At 42.6% G+C, this 19170-nt stretch overlaps 1 protein-coding gene across 3 annotated transcripts in view; it reads left to right on the forward strand.

The window, feature by feature from the left end:
* The window catches only part of epha6 (eph receptor A6), a 220950-nt gene that overhangs the window by 72770 nt on the left and 129010 nt on the right, over positions 1–19170 (forward strand). For all 3 annotated transcript variants that reach the window (XR_005038811.1, XM_036959048.1, XM_036959046.1), the window contains exons 3-5: positions 12718–12846; positions 13019–13237; positions 13430–13745. Coding sequence is in view for 2 of the 3 variants with exons in the window: in XM_036959048.1 (XP_036814943.1) it covers positions 12718–12846; positions 13019–13237; positions 13430–13745 (664 nt within the window). In the remaining variant the exon portion in view is untranslated. The remainder of the gene's footprint in view (positions 1–12717; positions 12847–13018; positions 13238–13429; positions 13746–19170) is intronic.

Raw genomic sequence — 19170 nt, forward strand, 5'->3', positions numbered from 1 at the left:
TGTGTGTGTGTGTGTGTGTGTGTGTGTGTGTGTGTGTGTGTGTGTGTGTGTGTGTGTGTGTGTGTGTGTGTGTGTGTGTGTGTGTGTGTGTGTGTGGTCATAATGGATGATCTGTCTGGGATGCGACTCACAATGACTCAAAGCAAAGTTATGACTCAAAAAGATGCATACAGGATAAAAACACAATACTATAAGAGAAGCAAACACACACAGACACACACACGCCTGTCCCAGTCGTTCCAATACCACCTCTTATGGGGAATGATTACCCTAACTCACCCAGACAGGAGATTTAACTTTTTAAATGGGATATAAAACTCCTGCTTTACAACCCCTGTTCTGATGGGTTAGAATCTAAATGTTTAATTTACAATTCTCTGTGCCAGGGAGTCAGGGGATGAGGGCAATTAAAAGTAGTTCTCTCTCTAGCCCCACTGAGCCCCAGTCAGACCCACAGTACAGGATCTTTAATAGCAGTAGTTCACCCCTGGGCGAGTGGGTGGGAGGAAGGCTGTAAAGGCTCTCTTTCATAGAGGGGCTGGAATAGACTTCATCTCACAGAGAACTCAATCCTCCAGTCTTCATGACCACTTTCAATTATGTATGTTAAGACTGGCTTTGGACAGCCACGTCAGGGCTCAGAGACTGTTTGAGATTTTACTCTGCTTTTTGGACACTTAAAATTCAGAACCATACTAGTGTGGACCTTATCTCAATTAACCCAGAACTGTAGTCTTGTGTAATTGGTCAGATGCTTGATTAAAGACATGCTCCAGTACTTTGACGACTAGTAAGTTATTTTCAATCCTCCCGCTTTGGGCTGGATGTGTAAATGTGTAGTTCATACAGGCATAATCTATGAGCAGAGTTACTGTTTTACCTTAATTAGCAACGAAATCCCTCATTTGAAAGTGACTGTTTTCTGGAATATGTGCGGCTTCATTTTCCCTTCATTTGACCCCATGTGGGCCAGCCCCCTAGCAATTAGAATTTCAGCTAATGAGCTTCAGCCCCTCGCCATTTGAGTGACAGCTAACAAGATGCACACGTAGTAGAGTGAGTGAGAGAACAATGACGTGGTGCGCATATCTATTTGTGTTGTAGTACGCAATTTTCAGGGACCACTTTTGGTTCACGGGCACTACTTTCAGAATTACTGGCTAAAAAGTATACAAAAGTACCAGAGAATATATTTAAATTCTTAGTCCATATAAGAGAAGAGATTAAATGAGGATCTGAACCAGAATGAAGAGCTCCACCCTCTCTCTTTGCAAGTTACTGGCCGAATGTCCCCTCCCCTTTCGAAATTCGAAAGCTACTAATACCTTCAAAATTTTGATTTTTGTCCTAAACACCGGATCTAATTCTGCTGGTTATCTCACATGGCATCCCGTTTATCAGGATCAACATCCTGAGACCTTAGAGACTTAGATCTTTCTTCGTTTTTAAACACATTCTCTTTTTGTCTTTTTCAGGCTGTAGGAAATGTAAACGTTCTGAGCTCTCATTTGTCATCCTTTTTGAAGGTGTGTAGCATAGCTCAGAGAGTGTTCAGAGGATGGTTCAGAAAGCTATTTCCTTTTGATCTTCTGTGTCGGTTATTCTCTTACTGTTCCAGTTCAGTATAGGTAGGCTCTCTATAGTAATCTCTCTCTTCACACTTTCCTGCTGTAGAAAAATCTCCCTCTTTTGCTTCTTTTCTCTCTTACTCTCTCTCTCTCTCTCTCTCTCTCTCTCTCTCTTTATTTCGCTCTCCCTCTGGTGTTTTTGACACAGGGCCTTTTAGTTGCATCCCTCACAGGTTACTGTGTCTGCAGGGATCCTGTCTTTAGCGCTGTCGCAGCTTATCACACACACACACACACATACACACACAGACACACACACCAGCAGACTGCTGAATACCCACCGAGTTCTTAGATCTCTTTGATGGGATTTGACATCCACCCCCTGCCTCCCTGGCTTGCCCTCTATTTGCTCTCTCTCTCGCTCTCTATCTCTCTCTCTCTCTCTCTCTCTCTCTCTCTCTCTCTCTCTCTCTTTTTTTTTTTTCTCTCTCTCTCTCTCTCTTTTTTCTCTCTCTCTCTCTTTTTTCTCTCTCTCTCTCGCTCTCTCTGGCCGGCCTTCTACCTCTCCCACCTAGAACCGGAGGACACATCAAATCGTCGCTGTGTTGATTTTAGCCAGAGCACCAGCTATTTCACGGACCTAACGGGTATTGAATCAGCCTGTGATCTGGTAGCTAATTGGAAACATGTTAGATTCCGTCTGGCTCAAGGTTGGCATAAAACTCTGCCCCAGCTCAGGCCTTTGCTTAGAGCTATATCAGTCTGAATGCTACAACACACAACTAAATATCCCAATTTCCTGAAACGACACACACTCCATTACAGATGCTATTTTCCTCTCTCAGCTGAAAAGGGCTCACAGCAGTCCACTACCAAACACAGCTCCCCAGCCTGACAAAATCACCCACCCAGAGCAGACCCGGTGCCAGGACTAAGGGGGCAATTGAAATCGGTGAGAGGGCACCATTTTGGGAGGTTCTTGTATTGAATTCTGCTTACAGTGCATTCAGAAAGTATTCATACCTCTTTACTTTTTCCACATGGTGAAATCCCTGAGCAGGTTTCCTTCCTCTCTCGCAAATGAGTTAGGAAGGACGCCTGTATCTTTGTAGTAGCTTGGTGTATTGATACACCATCCAAAGTGTAATGAATAACCTCAGAGGGATATTCAATGTAAGGTCTTTTTTTTAACCGGTTTACCAATAGGTGCTCTTCTTTACGAGGCACTGGAAAACCTCCCTGGTCTTTGTGGTTGGATCTGTGTTTGAAATGTACTGTGTGTAGGCCAGTGACAAAACATCTCAATTCAATCCATTTTAAATTCAGGCTGTAACACAACAAAATATGGAAAAGGTTAAGGGGTGTGAATACTTTCTGAAGGCATTGCATGTTAGGCTTGCGCGGGATACCATATATACCGTATACCGGAGTTTTTCAATACCGCGAATGCCATTGAAACTATTTATTTGAAGTTTTTCAATACATTTGAATATTTGTAGCTATTTTTTAAGTAAATACCTGCAGTCAACTTGTGCAGTGTGTTAGGAGATAAAGCCGATCACATTTTTCATTTCAACTTTACATTTTTTTTTATATTATGAAGCTTGCTTAGTTCCCCAAAAAGTTTAGCCAGTCATATTTTTTTGTAAACAATGTGTGAAAAAGGCAGGTGAGTCCAGCTGTGTATTGACAGGGGTTGCGTTTTATATTGAAAGTCAAGTGGTTTTTTTGCTTCAATATAGTGATCTGCAACTATAATTTTCCTTCACAGATAATACATTAGTGGAACACATTCGGCAGAAAATAGATAACAGAAGTGTAACGCTGTTTGGCTGGCAGCCACACACGTAAATGAGCATACAATGAAAAAGCAAGGTCTTTTTGCAAAAATAATGCTTGGCCGTCATATTTTTTATGTTTAGGTCTATCATAGAAAGAATGTAGCCAGCTACATTTCCTAATGTTTTGCTTAAAGTTAATCTGCCATTTTACCGCAGAAAAATAGGCTGTCTACACCAAGAAACATAGCTACATTTGAGTCATTTAGCAGTCACTCTTATCCAGGGCTCTTATCCAGGGCTCTTGTCCAGGGCTCTTGTCCAGGGTTCTTGTCCAGGGCGACTTAGAAGAGCAATTACAGTTAAGGGCACATGGACAGATTTTCCCCCTAGGCAGCTCGGGGATTTGAACCAGCGACCTTTCAGTTGCTGGCCCAACACTCTTAACCGCTAGGCTACCTGCCTCTCTTCAGCAATCAGCTACACATCAGTCAGAGAGCTGTCTGCTGATAGAATGCCTGTTTGTGAATTATCAATCCAAGTTTAAAAGTACAACTGAAGCACAAAATGTGCCTGATGCCGAGGAGAAATTACAATAAGAAGCATTTTAGAGCTGCGTTTGTAAAAAGTAGCAAGATATTTCTTATGCGTTTTATCTTTCCTGCGTGAAAAACGCAGAATTAACACAACCCTTAAGTTTAAGTTGCTATCTAAGTAAGTGGCTAAATTAATAAGGTAACGGGGCATCATATTGTGTTAGCTTTCTGCCGTGTTTGATAAGTCAAAGCTCTTTGGATGAGTTATTCATACAGCTGCCACTGCTACAGTATCTTGATTTCCTTGCGTTTTTTCTCCTCTCTGTTCTTGGCCCATCTGCTCCTCCCCCCTCTTCTCCGAGCAGAGCAGGCAGGCCCATTGCCTTGGCGACTCCAGACTACAGCATGTAGACATGCTGCTGGAAAACCAGTACTGTTCTTCCTTTAGACAAGCATGCGTCAAAACCTTCTTCATTTGCACAATGTCTCTCATTCACATTCGCTTGTAAATGTCTAAATTCATCAAGCATGACATTCAGGTAGCTCCTTCCTATATACAGTGCCTTCGGAAAGTATTCCGACCCCTTGACTTTTTTAACATTTTGTTACATTACAGCCTTATTCTAAAATGTATTAAATAGTTTTTTTCCCTCATCAGTCTACACACAATACCCTATAATGACAAAGCAAACACAGCTTTTTAGAAACTTTTGCTAATATATTCAAAAGAAAAAACTCAAATGTCACATTTACATAAGTATTCTGACCCTTTACTCAACACCTTTGGCAGCGATTCAATCTTGATTTCATCAGACCAGAGAACCTTGTTTCTCATGGTCAGAGAGTCTTTAGGTGCCTTTTGGCAAACTCCAAGGGGGCTGTCATGTGCCTTTTACTGAGGAGTGGCTTCTGTCTTGACGCTCTACCTTAAAAGCCTGCTTGGTGGAGTGCTGCAGAGATGGTTGTCGTTCTGGAAGGTTCTCCCATCTCCACAGAGGAACTCTAGAGCTCTGTCAGAGTGACCATCAGGTTCTTGGTCACCTCCCTGACCAAGGCCCTTCTCCCCCGGTTGCTCAGTTTGGCCAGGCGACCAGCTCTAGGAAGAGTATTGGTGGTTCCAAACTTCTTCCATTTAAGAATAATTGAGGCCACTGTGTTCTTGGGGACCTTCAATGCTGCAGAAATTTGTTGGTACCCTTTGCCAGATCTGTGCCTCGACACAATCCTGTCTTGGAGCTCGACTGACAATTCCTTTGACCTTATGGCTTGGTTTTCGCTCTGACATGCACTGTCAACTGTGGGACCTTATTATAGACAGGTGTGTGCCTTTCCAAATCATGTCCAATCAATTTAATTTACCACAGGTGGACTCCAATCAAGTTGTAGAAACATTTCAAGGATGATCAATGGAAACAGGATGTATCTGAGCTCAATTTAGTTTCTAATTGTAAAGGGTCTGAATACTTATGTAATCAAGTTATTTCTGTATTTTATTTTTAATAAATGTGCCAACATTTTTAAAACTGTTTTCGCTTTGTCATTCTGTGTTATTGTGTGTAGATTGCGTGAGGAATTTATTTTATTTAATCCATTTTAGAATAAGGATGTAACGTAACAAAATGTGGAAAAAGTCAAGGGGTCTGAATACTTTCCAAAAGCCCTGTGTAACTTTATTTGCTGGATTGCCTGTCTTTGCAATCATTTTATTTTTCTTTGCGCTCGTTAGCATATTTAGCTCACAGGCTCCATGGGAATGTGCTATTACTCATTTTGCTAGCATTCTTGTAATAGACGTCTATTACAAGACACATGCAAACTAATGAATGTGAATCGGACATAACAGTGATACCAAGTCGTAGGCCTAGTAAACAAAATATCAGATTGATAAAGGCATGACACAATCTATATTTAGGCTAGTTCCATTAAGATCCAAATAACCAAAACATAGCCTACTACAGTGAGATGCAGCCATGCACAGCTGTCTTGCTAAATAAATAGGCCTACAGGCCCACTTTAAACATGGAAAATCATCCAACTCATGAGTTCAGCAAAACATTTTGAAATGGCACAATAGACTTCTGTGAATCAAGTTCGAACATGTTTCTAATACGTACAGTTCCATTTACAACCACGAAAACCAATAGGCTACCAAGAACACCAATAGGCTACCAAGAACACCAATAGGCTACCAAGAACACCAATAGGCTACCAAGAACACCAATAGGCTACCAAGAACACCAATAGGCTACCAAGAACACCATAATAGAATGTATCAATTTCTATGATGAAACATACCACTATGTAGCTATACCCAGTTGTGTCAGTTGGGTTCTTACATTGGAATTATATTGAATTCTCCTTCAAATACTTTTGACCAAGAAGTGACAGGTTGTGCTCTATCAGCACCATGGACAGTGCCCTACAAATTAAAGCAATATTTTTTTTATCAAAACCAATCAGCTAGATTGTTTCTTACCTTTTCAGAAGAGCCACATTTATGTCGCATTAAAACAGCCTAGAACTAACTACATCAACACTTCCTTGTGTTTTAATCTGTAGCTTATGCAACACTTTTATAGCCTATTGTTTTTTGTGGGTTTTACATTCCTAAAACAATAGTTGTCCACCTCACGGTTCAGCTGTCGGAGGTTTGAGCACTAAATGTGTCAGGCCATTGCCTGCATAGGCCTATTGGCTTTATATATATATATATATATATATATATATATATATATATATATATATATATATATATATATATATATATATATATATATATATATATATATATATATATACAGTTGAAGTCGGAAGTTTACATACACCTTAGCCAAATACATTTAAACTCAGTTTTTCACAATTCCTGATATTTAATCCTAGTAAAAAATTCCCTGTTTTAGGTCAGTTAGGATCACCACTTTATTTTAATAAGAACGTGAAATGTCAGAATAATAGTAGAGAGAATGATTTATTTCAGCTTTTATTTCTTTCATCACATTCCCAGTGGGTCAGAAGTTTACATACACTCAATTAGTATGTGGTAGCATTGCCTTTAAATTGTTTATCTTTGGTCAAACATTTCGGGTAGACATCCACAAGCTTCCCATAATAAGTTGTGTGAATTTTGGCCCATTTCAGTTCTGCCCACAAATTTTCTATCAGATTGAGATCAGGGCTTTGTGATGGCCACTCCAATAGCATGACTTTGTTGTCCTTAAGCCATTTTGCCACACCTTTGGAAGTATGCTTGGGGTCATTGTCCATTTCGAAGACCCATTTGTGACCAAGCTTTAACTTCCTTAACTTTAACTTCCTGTCTTGAGGTGTTGCTTCAATATATCCACATAATTTTCCATCCTCATGACGCCATCTATTTTGTGAAGTGCACCAGCCCCTCTTGCAGCAAAGCACCCCCACAACATGATACTGCCACCCCCGTGCTTCGCGGTTGGGATGGTGTTCTTCGGCTTCCAAGCTTCCCCCTTTTTCCTGCAAACATATAACGATGGTCATTATGGCCAAACAGTTCTATTTTTGTTTCATCAGACCAGAGGACATTTCTCCAAAAAGTACGGTCTTTTTTTATGGTGGTTTTGGAGCAGTGGCTTCTTCCTTGCTGAGCGGCCATTCAGGTTATGTCGATAGAGGACTCGTACTGTGGATAAATATACTTTTGTACCTGTTTCCTCCAGCATCTTCACAAGGTCCATTGCTGTTGTTCTGGGATTGATTTGCACTTTTCGCACCAAAGTACGTTCATCTCTAGGAGACAGAACACATCTCCTTCCTGAGTGGTATGGCGGCTGCGTGGTCCCATGGTGTTTATACTTGAGTACTATTATTATGAGAGAGAGAGAGAGAGAGAGAGAGAGAGAGAGAGAGAGAGAGAGAGAGAGAGAGGCTACAACACCGACATGCATTACGTTATCCTTGTCAGATATAGACGTACGGAAAGAGGCTAGTTCATTTATTTTCTTAGAAAGATAAGCATTGTATTGTTAGATTATAGGAGTAACTCTGGTAGGCCTAAGACATTCTTCCACATGTCAAGTTCAACTGTCGGAGTCGTTTGACCACACCAACCTTCACTAAAGAATCTTAACTTTATTAGGGTAGTATCAAAAGTAACTCAAGCCATTGTTGATAGGGAAAATACGAGCAGGGTATTATATTGCGGCAAACGTTACAGTTGGAACTTAATTTGGCCCAAAAAATGGCTGAACAGAATTAAACAAATCAAATTGTATTTGTCAAATGCGCCGAATACAAGAGGTGTAGTAGACCTTACAGTGAAATGCTTACTTACAAGCCCTAACCAACAATGCTTTAAAAAAAAAAAGTTAAATAGAAAATAAAAGTAACAAATAATTAAACAGCAGCAGTAAAATAACAATCAGTACTATATACAGGGGGTACCGGTACAGAGTCAATGTGCGGGGGCACCAGTTAGTTGAGGTAATATGTACAGGTAGGTAGAGTTAAAGTGATTATGCATCGATTATAAACAGAGAGTAGTAGCAGCAGTGTAAAAGAGGGGTCTGGGTAGCCCTTTGATTACCTGTTCCAGGAGTCTTATGGCTTGGAGGTAGAAGCTGTTAAGAAGCTTTTTGGACCTAGACTTGGCCCTCTGGGACCACTTGCCGTGCGATAGGCCTACAATAACTGATATACAATAATAATGATAAAACAAATTATTATATATACGAAAAAATGGATACATTAAAGTTCCAAAATTGCATCCCACCTGAATAGATAGTTGCACAGTGGTCTACTTTGTCCGTGCCAACATTCTTCTCATCTTTGTCCACTAACAGAAGTAATACTTTTCCATATGGAGGAAATTCCACTTGTTGCAGGGCTCCAGATGAAAATGTTCCCCTGGTGCCACTCACTTATCTCAAAGCCATATCAAATATATGTGTAAAATAGTTGCTATTGAGCTCATAGTTGATATTTGAGAAATAAAAAATCTACATACAGAAAGCTGAGAACATCCTCTCTCCGTCTGTGACAACAGGATAGCTGTGTTTTCCTAGCAATTGCATTTTAAAATGTTATACAATCACTTTTCTGTTCTCACACTTTTCTTTCTCCCGGAGAGTGTTTTTCACCCGGGAAAGGAGAGAGTACTGTAGCTCACTTGACACAGCAGCAGGCCCCAGCAAAACAGGTACATGATGATAATGTACTTTACTGTTTGACCAAATCATGGTTTTAGCCTCCTAAAAAATAAGACGTTTTAATGAGGTGAATGAATGTGCACCGATGCAACAAATACATTGTTTATTCCCACAGCCAGGTGTCAAAGGGTCACAAAATGTGACTTAATGGTTGCAGTCTGGAGCCCTGCCTTGTAGGCTTTTCACTATAGGCAAAGTCTCTAACTTTCATTTACTTAAATGAAAAAGTCCTCCATCTTCGCAATCAACAGTAGCCTAGGCCAAGGCTAACTGTGCCCTAGTGACTTTTCATAGCCCCCCTACACACACATCGAGGCGTGCTCAAGCACAATGAGGGGGGCAGAAGTTTCAACTGAGGGGCTAAGCCCCCTTTTGCCCCATCGTGGAGCAGGAAGTAAAAGTAGCTAGATTGAAGAGAACATTCCCCCCCGACTGGGTACAGTGTTGAGAGACAGAGCCGAGTCTCTGAGGTGTCAGTGTGGAGTGTGGAGGGCCACACAGGACTTCTTAGAGCAAAGCTCTGTGTGTGGAGGGCTGTGCTATGAAAGACAGGGGCCCCATAGAGGGCTGTGAGGGGCCACTGGGGGCCCGCTGCTTTCTCCATCTCAGCTTTGGGGTCACTGAGAGATGGCAGGGGTACCAGCCAGAGGACAGACGCCTTAGGAGACACACTCACTCACATACACCACCACCACAGGGCTCCGCGTCATTCGGCCCTGTCACTCTATTCCCCATCCACACGTCAGCACTCACACACACACTCACATACACACAGACTGTACACACACACACACAGACACTGGTGTCTCCGTAGAGAGCTGTTTTCTAAGACCACCCCAGGGTGTCTATCTCTGGCCTTACAGAGACGAACTATCTCAAGCTCCTTTAGTTTCTCTAAGCTAGAGTGAGGGAGTTTATGTAAGAGTCTTTGAAAAGATACCTTTGGGGGATGAGGAGGGTTTGTAACGGAGACTGCTGATACCAGAGTCTACTGATAAGGTTTCACCTACACCTAGATATACACTGAGTGTACAAAACATTAAGAACCCCTTTCTAAATATTGAGTTGCACCGGGATGCTGGCCCATGTTGACTCCAATACTTCCCACAGTTGTGTCAAGTTGGCTGGATATCCTTTGGGTGGTGGACCATTCTTGATACACACGGTAAACTGATGAGCGTGAAAACCCAGCAGCGTTGTAGTTCTTGACACACTCAAACCCTGTGCTCCTGGCACCTACTACCACACCCCGTTCAAAGACACTTACATCTGTTGTCTTTCCCTTTCACCCTCTGAATGGCACACACACCTTCCATGTCTGAATTGTCTCAAGGCTTAAAAATCCTTCTTTAACCTGTTTCCTCCCCTTCATCTACACTGATTTGAAGTGGATTTAACAAGTGACATCAATAAGGGATCATAGCTTTCACCTGGATTCACCTGATCAGTCGGTCATGGAAAGAGCGTGCGTTCTTAATGTTTTGTGCACTCAGTGTACCGTATATACCTGTTCAAGGTGTTGTAACGATCACTATACAGCTGGCGAGGATGTAAAACATGTTCATACGTGACTCTGCATCTGTGGTGGTGTAGGAAAACTACACTGCATAATCAATAATCATCTGTGGTGGTGTAGGAAAACTACACTGCATAATCAATAATCATCTGTGGTGGTGTAGGAAAACTACACTGCATAATCAATAATCATCTGTGGTGGTGTAGGAAAACTACACTGCATAATCAATAATCATCTGTGGTCGTGTAGAAAAACTACACTGCATAAATCAATAATCATCTGTGGTGGTGTAGGAAAACTACACTGCATAAATCAATAATCATCTGTGGTGGTGTAGGAAAACTACACTGCATAATCAATAATCATCTGTGGTGGTGTAGGAAAACTACACTGCATAATCAATAATCATCTGTGGTGGTGTCGGAAAACTACACTGCATAATCAATAATCATCTGTGGTGGTGTAGGAAAACTACACTGCATAATCAATAAGTGTGTCACCACTTTTAGACTTTCTGACTGTATCTCTTTATTTCATTTCCTAAGGTAAGAAGTGGACGAAAATGTCAGTCTTTTTATATCACTGATGTCATTTTTAGTTTGTTTGATATTTGACATTTTGACGTCTGTATGTAGGATTTGGCTGAAGCAAACCCACAGAGTTGTAAATGGCTGTGTTAGGATCCTATTTAGAATTCACCACAGCACAATATCACATGATGCCTATTAGGCAATATAATACTTAATCTAAATCAATTTGTTTTAATTACGTTATGATTACTGTGACACCTTGAGGAAGAAATGTATTAAAACGTGTCGTCTTTTTGATTGAATTAAAACATGTCATTAAAAAGGATAATGAGTCTTTGAAACTAAACATTAGGATTTGATTACTGTTCTCCTGTTGAGAGGTAGTGTTTAGATAAGTACAATACTGCTTATTATCGCTGAAATAATTGGCCTAAATTAGTGTCCTCTTTCCCCAACTCTCCATAGTCTGTTTGCTAATAAAGAGCTTCTGTTCTTCCCACTTATTAATTAGACTAGATACAGGAGGGGGTGGACGGGAGGGAGGAGAGCGAGAACGGAGATGGGTTGACAGAGTGAGTTGAGGAGAGAAGAAGGGGTTGTTTTTCTTCTCTACACTTGGTGCTGCTGTGTTTTGAATGTATTAGACAACAGACACCAACATAAAGCCTTTGTTGTTTTAGGAGACAGGGTTGAGAGTGACACTAGACCATCTATTCTATGCATGTACTACTTATTTTTATACAACACTATTGAGTGAGATGATCTGCCCAAGGACAAAGAGTATGCGGAGGTCAAAGTGCATACAGAGGTCAGAGTCACATCAGCCACATGTCTAGACTGAAGGGCAAGTGTTGTGCTGTTGTTGAGCTGATTTAAAACCATTTTCCTCAGCAGGTAATTTGATTCTGGGAGCTTGGTGATAGGTGGTCCAGGGTCGCTACAGCTGTCACACACACACACACTCCCTGTTTGTGCGTGTCAGTGTAATAGAGGGTAGAGCCAGAGGGTTGGGGCTAAACATCTCCATTAGATTTCAATTCTAACAACACAGAGGCAGGTGACCTGTGACCTCATGAAGCACTTACGGAGCTTTCACCTTTGTCATATGACCTGGGAGTCACAGAGCTGGGGTACAGGTGGTTAGAGACAGTTATTATCGGTTTAGTAACGTTCCTGTACCTTTTACTTTCTAACGTTGGACAGCTTTTCACACTATATATACAGTGGGGAGAACAAGTATTTGATACACTGGCGATTTTGCAGGTTTTCCTACTTACAAAGCATGTAGAGGTCTGTCATTTTTATCATAGGTACACTTTAACTGTGAGAGATGGAATCTCACATTGTATGATTTTTATTTGCATTTTATTGCATGACATAAGTATTTGATACATCAGAAAAGCAGAACTTAATATTTGGTACAGAAACCTTTGTTTGCAATTACAGAGATCATACGTTTCCTGTAGTTCTTGACCAGGTTTGCACACACTGCAGCAGGGATTTTGGCCCACTCCTCCATTACAGACCTTCTCCAGATCCTTAGCAGCTCACTAACAGTGCCTTTTTTCCTGTCCTCCTCTCCTCTCCTCTCCTCTCCTCTCCTCTCCAGTGGGATGCTATAACAGAGATGGATGAACACAACCGTCCCATCCATACCTTCCAGGTGTGTCACGTGATGGAACCCAACCAGAACAACTGGCTACGCTCCAACTGGATCTTCCGCCAGGCCGCACAGAAGGTGGGTTGGGGTTTTGATAGATGGCTCAGTAGGTTGGAGAATGGTGCTGGTAACACCTGGTTTGTGGGTTTAATTCCCACAAGGGACACATATACTAACCAATTCTATTTCCTGTAAGTGGCTTTGAATAATACATCATCTACTGTACTTGACTGTTTATTATTTATCCAAGGTGTATGTGGAGCTGCGGTTCACTCTGAGAGACTGTAACTCCATCCCCTGGGTGTCTGGGACCTGCAAGGAGACCTTCAACCTTTTCTACTATGAGACAGACGAGTCCCACGGGGTCAAGTTCAAACCCTCCCAGTACACCAAGATCGACACCATCGCTGCAGACGAGAGCTTCACTCAGATGGATCTGGGAGACCGCATTCTGAAGCTCAACACAGAGGTCCATTTCATTCAATTTCAATAATATGTGATTTATTTCTAGTCTGTTTCTGCTCCCTTGCCAACTCCTATTGTTTGTCATGACAATTTCCTACAAGGGGAAATTGTGCAGGCACTGCATACCAGGGTTTAATTCAATTAACTGTCCTAATCCCCAATGGGCAATCATTGTTCATGTGAATTGTTTCTATAGGTGCGGGAAGTGGGTCCTATCTCCAGGAAGGGTTTGTACCTGGCGTTCCAGGACATTGGGGCGTGCATCGCCCTGGTCTCAGTCAGGGTGTACTATAAGAAGTGTCCCTTCACCCTGAGGAACCTGGCCTCCTTCCCTGACACCGTGCCCCGGGTCGACTCCTCCTCCCTGGTGGAGGTCAGGGGGGCGTGTGTGGAGCATGCCGAGGAGAGGGACACGCCCAAACTGTACTGCGGCGCTGATGGTGATTGGCTGGTGCCTCTGGGGAAGTGTGTCTGTAGCGTGGGCTACGAGGAGATGGACGGGGCGTGTTTCGGTGAGTGACATGATTTGATCTGTCCACCTTTCTTTTTCTCTCCCTCTCTTGATCTCAATTCAATTTCAATTCAATTTAAGGGCTTTATTGCCATGGGAAACACATGTTAACATTGCCAAAGCAAGTGAAGTAGGTAATAAACAAAAGTTAAATAAACAATACAAATTAACAGTAAACATTACATTCACAAAAGTTCCAAAAGAATAAAGACATTTCATATTATGTCTATATACAGTGTTGTAATGATGTGCAAATGGTTAAAGGACAAAATAGAAAATAAATAAACGTAAATATGGGTTGTATTTACAATAGTGGTAGTTTTTCATTGGTTGACCTTTTCTTGTGGCAACAGGTCACACATTTTGCTGCTGTGATTGCACACTGTGGTATTTCACCCAATAGATACGGGAGTTTTTCAAATTTGTTTTCAAGTTCTTTGAGGGTCTGTGTTATTTGAAGGAAATATGTGTCTCTAATATGGTCATGCATTTGGCAGGAGGTTAGGAAGTGCAGCTCAGTTTCCACCTCATTTTGTGGGCAGTGTGCACATAGCCTGTCTTCTCTTGAGAGACAGGTTTGCCTTCGGCGGCCTTTCTCAATAGCAAGGCTATGCTCACTGAGTCTGTACATGCTCAAAGATTTCCTTAATTGTGAGTCAGTCACAGTGGTCAGGTATTCTGCCACTGTGTACTCTTTGTTTAGGGCCAAATAGCATTCTAGTTTGCTCAGTTTTGTTGTAAATTCTTTCCATTGTGTCAAGTAATTCTCTTTTTGTTTTCTCATGATTTGGTTGGGTCTAATTGTGTTGCTGTCCTGGGGCTCTGTGGGGTGTTTTTGTGTTTGTGAACAGAGCCCCAGGACCAGCTTGCTTAGGGGACTCTTCTCCAGGTTCATCTCTCTGTAGGTGATGGCTTTGTTATGGAAGGTTTGGGAATCGCTTCCTTTTAGGTGGTTGTAGAATTTAACGTCTCTTTTCTGGATTTTGATAATTAGCGGCCTAATTCTGCTCTGCATGCATTATTTGGTGTTCTACGTTGTACACGGAGGATATTTTTTGCATTATTCTGCAAGCATAGTCTCAATTTGGTGTTTGTCCCATTTTGTGAGTTCTTGGTTGGTGAGCGGACCCCAAACCTCACAACCATAAAGGGCAATGGGTTGTATGACTGATTCAAGTATTTTTTGCCTAATTTTATGTTCCTTCTGATGGCATAGAAGGACCTTCTTGCCTTGTCTCTCAGATTGTTCACAGCTTTGTGGAAGTTACCTGTGGCGCTGATGTTTAGGCCGAGGTATGTATTGTTTTTTGTGTGCTCTAGGTCAACGGTATCTAGATTGAATTTGTATTTGTGGTCCTGGCAACTGGACCTTTTTTGGAACACAATTATTTTTGTCTTACTGATATTTACTGTCAGGGCCCAGGTCTGACAGAATCTGTGTAGCAGATCTAGGTGCTCTCTGTGTAGGTTCCTCTCCGTCTCTGTCCATCCCTCCCTCTCATGATCTATTTATCCATCTCAGTAGCCCCCCAATCTCTCTCTCTCTCTCTCTCTCTCTCTCTTTGTTTACCTCTTTCCAACCCCCTCATTCCATGTATTTACAGTACTGCATACTGTGTCGTATTTCATCTGAGTCATTTCTGAAGCTGTATGATATGAATACAGTTTAGCTAATGATTTATGTTGACCTCTGATTCATGGCTTTAGGTTGTTATGCTTGTAAACAAGAGGTTGGACACAGTACCAGTGTCTGTAGGCTCTTCGTCAGCCGTGCTGACCTGCAGGGGGATTATATATGGCCTGGATTAATGTCCAGTTTTTCATATCCTCATATCGTCCTTCAATCATACCGAGATATACGGTATTGCCGGCTTACTACACAAGGGGTCACCAAATAAAAAAACACAAAGAAGCCCATTGGGTATCTATTTGTCACGTTCGTCGTAGTGAGAAGACCAAGGCGCAGCGTGAATAGCACAAATAATATAGATTTTCCTTGGAGGCTGCTAGATAAATATGTGGCCCGTTTCAAGAAACTAGGCGTATATCGCATGATGGGTTATGTTATCATCTGGCGAAGTGGAGTCTTTTTTTTGTTTAGACATGTAGCTTGCTAGCTAGCTAAACGATTAACCATAATCCCAACCCACAGCTACAGTAGAAACGGATTGTCATAGCTAGCCGCCATTCATGAAATGTTGTAGTATGAATCTGCAGGTAGCTAATGCTAACTAACTATTGTAGGTTCAGGTTTAGATAGCTAGCTAACATTAGGCTGTAACTAGCAATACAAATGAGTTTCTGTGATACGAATAGTATTACGACATATGTACGTAACGTTAGCTAGTGAGCCAGAAAGCTAACATCCACTAGCTTACACTACAGTTTAACTTTAAAATTCGACACTTAAAATATCTGAAAATGTAGCTGGAACCGTTGTCTCAAGTCACTCCGGTTCACACTGACGTGTGCAGAAAGTAGTCCATCACAACTTTTTCCCACTGATCTTTGTCGACAGCGCATGATAAATTCAGGGCAGCGTTGTTGTTGAGAGCAGTAGCAGCACTTTTGCAGTTCTCCATGGCTAATGTTCTACTGTATCTTTCAAATAAGTGGCAGTAGCAAGGATTATCTACACATACTGAGCAGCTCATTTTATAGACAGAAGCATGCTACATGGCAGACCAATCCAAACTCATCTCACAGCATGTCCAGCCCATCCATTATCTTAGCCAATCCTGGGCAATCCAGCCCATCTCACTCCTCTCCCTCTCTCCATCTCTTTCCTCCCCCCACTCTCTCCCTCTCTCCATCTCTCTCCTTCCCCCACTCTCTCCCTCTCTCCATCTCTCTCCTCCCCCACTCTCTCCATCTCTCTCCTACCCCCACTCTCTCCCTCTCTCTCCTCCCCCCACTCTCTCCCTCACCTTCTCTCTCCCCTCCCCACTCTCTCCCTTCCTTAAACTCCCCCCTCATGTCATGTCTGTCTGTCTGTCTGTCTGTCTGTCTGTCTGTCTCTCTGTCTGTCTGTCTGTCTGTCTGTCTGTCTCTCTGTCTGTCTCTCTGTCTCTCTGTCTGTCTCTCTGTCTGTCTGTCTGTCTCTCTGTCTGTCTCTCTCTCTCTGTATCTCTCTCTCCCTCGCTTTTATTTGTTATCCTGCGGTATCGGTGTGGTGCAGATAGGCAGAGTCACAAGCAGCTCTACAAAGCCAGATGTGTCATCCTCTATCCTTAATTATCCTGCCATCCCTCCTTCTCACTCCTGTCACCTCTCCTCCTCCTTCCATCTCTCCTCCTTTGTACCATCCCTCCCACTTTGCCATTCAGATGAGAAGTAATGTGAGAGGCTCTGGCTGTGTGGGTCTGATTTGCAGTGGGTTGGTACATCCTGAACTGTGGAACAGTAGGGGAGAGATGCTGTGTGGAACAGTAGGGGAGATATTCTGTAAAAAAAAATAAAAAAAATAAACATTGCTATCGTGCTCTTTCTGTCTTTGCAGATGAGAGCATGAGGTATTAGTGTACAGTACACTTGGTGCTAGACTATGTTAGGGTAATGTGAGAGTGAAAGCTAGGGGTGTTGTCATCTCTCCGGATGTTATCAGTTTTAGGGGTCTGTCTGTAGTCTCAGCCTGCTGCCAGTGGCCATGTTGAGAGGATGTAATACAACTGACTGGGGAGGGAGACCTGTCTGTCTGTCTGTTGGTCCTCTGAAGCTGCTTTAAAGCCTGCCTGGCATCCAACCCAATGCTTTGTGTGTGTAGGTACTGTAAATGAGGGCAGTATAGTCAGGGGTCTCCTGCTGTGATCTGAGGCAAGGGCCAGGACACCTCGCTGTCAGGGATTACCTCTGCTGAGGCTGGCCAGACAGGGGTTTGATCCCTGGACTGTCTGTCTATCGGTCTGTCTGATGGTGGCTCTGGGTTGTCACTCCTTGGCTCCACTCTATGAGACATGGGGTGACACTAACAGAACTGGTTCAGGGCTATGCAACTGCATTTTATGTTTCTATCCATCTCAGAAGAGGATCTGCTTTAAGTTTTACACAAAGTGCTGTATTTACACATTTCAAATAAAGGCATTGTATATACACACACAACACTCCCCCTGTCTGCCCCTAACTCTGATGGGAAGGCCAGCTACAGCACCCCCCTGGTGTGGGGGAGGAAAGGGCACTGACCCGTGGCCAGACTTTGGACCTGTCAGTGGGGGGAGGTTGGGTCAGAGACTGGGGGGAGAGAGTGGGGGTCAAAGGTCAAAGCCATCTGGGACTGAAGATGTAGCCTCTTCTCTCTCTCTATCTCCAGTGTTCCCTCAGTCTCTCACCCACTCATTGTTCAGAGATGTCCTCTGCCCATGCAGCTTTGGGTTGTCATCAGTAGTAGTTGATGATGATTCATCTGTGGTGCAGATCTGAGAGGTTCACAGCTGCATGTACAGCTGCTCAGCAATCAGCCAGATAACATTTCACTACAGCTGTGATCAGGACTGAATTTCTAGTGTATTTCTTTCTTCTTCTAACTTTCCCCAATTCTTTACAGTCTATTGTCGCGTGGCACACCAGAATCGTTAAGATCTATTTTTAAGATCTGAGAGCAGGGATACTTGTAGATGCTGATAATGCAGCAGAGTACCTTTGCTGTCTCTGCTGTCATGTACGGTGTACCCTTAAAACTGTGTCTGTCTGGGTTCCCGCCGACACTCCGCCCGACTGTCTGGCTTCCCGACGCATTTCAGGGAGCCCTGCTTGTCTGAAGAATTACTGAGCTCCCAGTTGACTGCTATCCTTACTCGACCCACAACTAAGAGTTTACTGAGAGGAAAACAGTGAGAGATACACAACTCTGAGACATTCTGTCTCTGGTCTAAACTCTGATCATCCATTACACTAAGGGTAAAGGAGATTCACCACATGTTTATGCTAATGTTTGAGGACATTACCTGAATTTAAACAACCTCAAACATTAATCTATCTCTCTGTTGTGTTCCACCTAGAACGAGAACGCCTATTCTCCCCCTCTCTCTCTCTCCATCCCTCCTTCCCTCTTTCCCTCTTTCCCTCTTACTTTAGTAGATTTAACAGTTGTGTTAGTCTTTGCCCTGTGGGCAAGGCGATGTGTAGCCATTATAAAGCCATGTCAGCCCTAAACTAGGGCCTGCTCATTGTTCCAGCAGTCACACAGTAGTTATTTAACCTCCACGCTGCCTGGTCTGCCGCAGGGATTCCAGGGTGTCAGGAGGACCAAACGCTAATACATCAGTCCCACATCACCTCGACTCAACACACTCTTATGTACTATATAGTGCATTCGGAGAGTATTCAGACCACTTGACTTAATCCACAGCAAAAACATGTTTGGTTTTTATTTTGCAAAAAAAAAAAGAAGACATTTACATAAGTATTCAGACCCTTTACTCAGTACTTTA

The sequence above is a fragment of the Oncorhynchus mykiss genome, chromosome 22 (assembly GCF_013265735.2).
Source record: "Oncorhynchus mykiss isolate Arlee chromosome 22, USDA_OmykA_1.1, whole genome shotgun sequence".
In the NCBI taxonomy this organism is placed as follows: Eukaryota; Metazoa; Chordata; class Actinopteri; order Salmoniformes; family Salmonidae; genus Oncorhynchus; species Oncorhynchus mykiss.